This window comes from Octopus bimaculoides, chromosome 29 (genome assembly GCF_001194135.2).
Source record: "Octopus bimaculoides isolate UCB-OBI-ISO-001 chromosome 29, ASM119413v2, whole genome shotgun sequence".
NCBI lineage: Eukaryota > Metazoa > Mollusca > Cephalopoda > Octopoda > Octopodidae > Octopus > Octopus bimaculoides.
In genome coordinates, this window is record NC_069009.1 from 3,179,706 (window position 1) to 3,185,123 (window position 5,418).

Genomic DNA, 5,418 nt, shown 5'->3' on the forward strand with positions numbered 1-5,418 from the left:
TACTTCCACCATCACCACCACCACCACCACCACCACCACTACTACTACCACCACCACTACCATCACCACCACTACTACTACTACTACTACTACTTCCACCATCACCACCACCAGCAACAACAACATTACTACTACTACTACTACTACTACTACTACTGCTGCTGTTGTTACTGCTACTGTTACCATTTCAGTCTATGTGATGCTGGGCCAGTCGTACGACTTTGTTGGCCTGATGTCGAACCTGTACGAGAGAGGATTGCTGGACAGTGGAGAGTATTTCGTTGTTGGCGTCTATTTGGATTATTATGATTACAGCAACCCAGCCAAGTACCTTGCGGGTAAGTATATGGTACCTCCCCACTGGCGTAGGTAGGGGGGAGGCGCTAGGGGTGGCACCTTTAAAGGGGCACCACTTTTGGGTCTGCTGTAGGCAATATGTGTCCTTTTGTGGGGTACGGGGGTGGCAAATGTAAGGGGCGGCACATGCTCTAGCTACGCTAGTGTGCCTCCCCGCCTGCTGTACCTTGTGATGTATGTATCTATGTGAGTCTGTGTGTGTGTGTATGGGATTGCTTACTATATTATTTGTATCCGTGCTGTTTATATAGATAGATTTTTTCGTTTGTTTACTTATTTTTCTCTATTTCTTATATTTCATCGTAAGTATGTGCATGTTTGTCTTTTGTGCGTGTATTATACCGTTTGTATCTGTGCCTGTTTTTTTCTGTCTTTTGTCATCGTGTTGCATTGTGTGGTGGTGGGTGTTATTATTCTATTTGTGTTTTCTGTTGAAGCTCAGTCTGTCTATATTCCTATGTGCGTGGCATCCGTGATTTGTCTAAGCGTCGTATCTGTTCTATGCATTAATAATGCACTGAGAGACATGACACTTAGACACACATACACATACATACATACACATATACACACACATCCAAACACATACACACACATATACACACACATAGAAACACATACACAAACACATACACACACACACATACACACACATACACACACGTACACACACATACACAAACAGACACACATACACACACATACATGCACATATACGCACACATATACATAGACACATGCACACATACAAACATACAAACACACATATACACACACAGCTGCACACCTACCCATGCACCCCTACAACCAGTTACCCACCTCTTCCCGCTACCCACCTCTTCCCGCTACCCTCTGTATTCTTCATATTTTACTGTTTTACTGGGTTTTTTTTCTCAGGTACGTTTGTGTTCCAAAACCTTGATCTTATCGCCGTGGCATTCAAATATTACATAGGGGTGATCCACTCGAGCCCTATGTACCCTGAATATACCCAGTTCACTGAGCAAGTGAACCGCTACCTTCAGCTGCCGCCTTTCAACCACCACAACCCCTACGATGCGATCAATATAAATAAGATCGTAAGTATTCAATCATATCACCACTGCCATCATTGTTTGACATCATCATGAACATCATCATCATCACTACCACCACCACCACCACCAATACCACCGCCATCATCATCATCATCATTGTCATCGTCGTCGTCATTGTCGTCATCATGATCAAAATCATCATCATCATCATCATTATCATCAGCCTCACCACCACCAGCATCATCATCACCATCATCATTCTCATCCCTATGCTACTGGTAAAAATATTTGTTGATCACGCATGTGCCTTGTTTTAATAGTACACTGTTATATTAGGGAAAGTCTCAGTACTTACTATAGTGACAACACTACCTATCTGTCTACCTTTCACATACATACACATTCTCTCGACAACAACTACTCACACTATAGTGAAAGCCTTTTTTAAAAGTCTGTGTTGCATTTTCTCTTTGCTGAAACACACACACACACACACACACACACACGCACACACACGCACACACACATATGCAAACAAACAACTCAAAATAATAACTATATTGCTAAATAGTGAAAGTGTTTTTTCTTGAAGTCTGTTTTCACTTTCACACATTGCCATTTTGTTTTTCCTTTTCCGGTCTGCAGTTACGACCCGAAGCAGCATACCTGTACGATGCAGTGAAACTGTATGCAGACGCAGCCCACCTGGCCTGGAAGGAGGGTCAAGCGGTGGACAACGGGCAGGAGATCTTCAACAGGATTCAGAAAAGGACATTCAAAAGTAAGACCCCACCACCACTCTTTTGCCAAGCCGCTAAGTTACAGGGATGTAAACACACCAGTATCGATTATCAAACGATGTTGGGGGGACAAACACAGACACACAAACACACATATATATATATACATATACATATATACGACGGGCTTCTTTCAGTTTCCGTCTACCAAATCCACTCACAAGGCTTTGGTCAGCCCGAGGCTATAGCAGAAGACACTTGCACAAGGTGCTATGCAGTGGGACTGAACCCAGAACTATGTGGTTCGTAAGCAAGCTACTTACCACACAGCCACCCCTGGGCTTCTTTCAGTTTCCGTCTACCAAATCCACTCACAAGGCTTTGGTCAGCCCGAGGCTATAGCAGAAGACACTTGCACAAGGTGCTATGCAGTGGGACTGAACCCAGAACTATGTGGTTCGTAAGCAAGCTACTTACCACACAGCCACCCCTGTGCCTGATGTAACTACTTTATATAAATCCCAACATCTCCATCGTATTTCCATATTTGTATCTCATTCATTTCACAGGTGCCAGTGGCCTATTCTTTCGTATAAACTCTGATGGTGATGTAGAAGGTAACTTTTCACTGGTGGCAAGGCGTTACACGAAAAGCAAGGGCTGGGGATTGTATCCTGTCGGGGTTTTCCTGCTAAGTGAAAATCTCACGGGCCATCCGGTAAGTAAGCAAATCCTTTCTCAACTGACACCCATCTCTCATTTTTGCTTGGTATGCATTTGCACTATTTCTAATCAGCTGATTTATTGATTAAAGGAGGAAAATGGGTATGACCGTTCTGAGGAGCAGGTAACAAGCCATGAAACAGTCTTTCAGGGCACTCCCTGCCTCTTAGTATTTACATTTTTGCTTAATCCACAGAAAAACTTTATTTTTGCATTTATTTCAGTTCTTCTGATTTACTGTGATGTGTAAGTATGTGTGTGTGTTTGTGTGGGTGGGTGTGGGTATATGTATGTATATATATATATATATATATATATATATATATAATAGAGATATTAATATTTCTAAGTTTCTCTAAAGGAGACTATGGCAGCGGTACTGGAAATTAATAAATTATCGCCAAGCCAACATGGCAGTTCCAAATATAGGACGAATGCTGCCGCGGATTAGCTACAAGAAGCCATCGCCTCTAGCTAGCTATGTGACACACGAATCTGTGTCCATTATAACCTTCGAACAGGGGAGGTCAGCAGCTTCCCCAGGTGAAACAAGTAAAAGAGTAAAAAAGAGTATATATATACTCTTTTTTACGTGCCAGTTATGAAACACTGGCATCGGCCATGACTACAATATGTGTGTGTTTACATACATACATAAAAAACTACCCTGCTGTTGATATTGAAATTCCAATGAAGAAGCCATGGGTCTAGGTTAGAAACCAGCTCTTTCTCTATTGGCAAGAAATCTAGAAGTAAAATTGAATAATGGCATACATACATTCATATAGATATAGATATAGGTATACAGAATGGGCTTCTTTCAGTTTCCATCTACCAAATCCACTCACAAGGCTTTGGTCAGTCCAAGGCTATAATAGAAGACATTTGCCCAAGGTGCCATGCAGTGGAATTGAACCCAGAACCATGTAGTTTGGGAGCAAGCTTTGTGCTACACTGCCATTCCTGCACATACTGGATCAGAATAGACCTGGGGTTAAACAGTAACAACAACAAAACTACATCTACTAAACTCTCATTCTCTCTCTCTCTCCATAGACATTCCACCTGTATGAGGGCGAGAAAATAATGTGGCCTGATGGGAAGGCACCTCCCCTTGATGAACCCCCATGTGGGTACAGAGGGGAGCGCTGTATCCCCCCCAAAAGTGAGTACCTTCAAAATATTTCATAAAACATACTTTTGCATTTGTTTGTCCCCCTGCCGGGGTACATGTGTATAGGCAGACAAACTTCTTAACCTCATAGCTATTGCAGCTAATAATTAATAATTGATAAATAATTAATATAAATGCATTAATTATTCATAGGCCAATAGACCATTAATTATTCATAGGACTATTTCCACAGTGGAAGGTTTTCTTATGTTCAAGTATACATAAATCTGTTAAATATGAATTCAAGGATAATTTTGACCCCCAAATAATATTTATGTGAGTTTTTGAATAGCTAAATATGTTTCCCACATTGTAATTGCTTTAGCTTCGATGCTTGGTCTGAAATGAATTCACTTGTCAAGCAAGTACACCTCTGAATTAATAATATTTATTGTGAGCGAAACAGTTGTTGGGTACAATTAAATTAAGAACTGTATATGAATTTTATGCTTTTCTTCTTTTTATTCTAAAGTAGAGACCCATAAATTATGGTTTAATTCCCCTTTCTTCCTCCATTACTAGTGTAAGCGGTTCTGAAATAGCGAGGGAAGTTGCTGCCCTAACACATCAGTCTTAAGCATGAATGAAGAGACAGCAACAGAGATGCATCCCACAAAAAATTACCCTTCTTCCAATATTCCTTTCTGCTCTAGTCACAAGGCCCGAAATTTATGGGGAGTGGTGGGGGGGCCAGTACGCAACTGTTACTTAATTTATTGACCCTGAAAGGATAAAAGGCAAAGTCGACTGCGGAGGAATTTGAACTCAGAACGTAACAGCAGACAAAATACCTCTAAGCATTTTGCCCGGCGTGCTAACGATTCTGCCAGCTCACTGCCTCCCTTCTTCAAATGTTATAAGATGTAGCTTGAAGAGGATAAACTACCCCTATTTTGCAGAAAAAAGTGTAGGCGGCCAGCCATGAGTCTCATAGCTGGCCACCAACATTTTTTTCTGCAAAATAGGGGCAGCTTATCCTGTTCAGTCTATATTATTAGCATTATCCTGCGATTGAGAATTTAAAAATCACTTCTTTAACTTTCTAAAACATCTCAACGCTTCTAAAAGCAAACTTCGTTTGTTTATTTACGTTTGTCGTAATTTGAATTTAACATATGAGAGCGTCTCATAAAGCGAGATTTCTGTACATCTTAAATTTGCAGAGGAATTTGTAGTGGGTAGTTTAGCTCAATCGGTCAGAGCATCGTGACGCGTAATCACAGGGATGTGAGTTCGAGTCTACAGCTAGCCACCTACACTTTTTTCTGCAAAATAGGGGTAGTTTATCCTGTTCAGGCTATATTATTAGCATTATTCTGCGATTGAGAATTTAAAATCACTTCTTTAACTTTCTAAGACATCTCAACGCTTCTAAAAGCAAATTTGG

General features: G+C 41.0%; 1 protein-coding gene across 1 annotated transcript in view; it reads left to right on the forward strand.

Moving 5' to 3' along the window:
- The window catches only part of LOC106871537 (uncharacterized), a 28,151-nt gene that overhangs the window by 8,226 nt on the left and 14,507 nt on the right, over window positions 1-5,418 (forward strand). Inside the window, exons 5-9 of the mRNA XM_052977839.1 lie at window positions 192-338; window positions 1,255-1,436; window positions 2,040-2,175; window positions 2,704-2,852; window positions 3,914-4,022. Coding sequence (XP_052833799.1) covers window positions 192-338; window positions 1,255-1,436; window positions 2,040-2,175; window positions 2,704-2,852; window positions 3,914-4,022 — 723 coding nt within the window. The remainder of the gene's footprint in view (window positions 1-191; window positions 339-1,254; window positions 1,437-2,039; window positions 2,176-2,703; window positions 2,853-3,913; window positions 4,023-5,418) is intronic.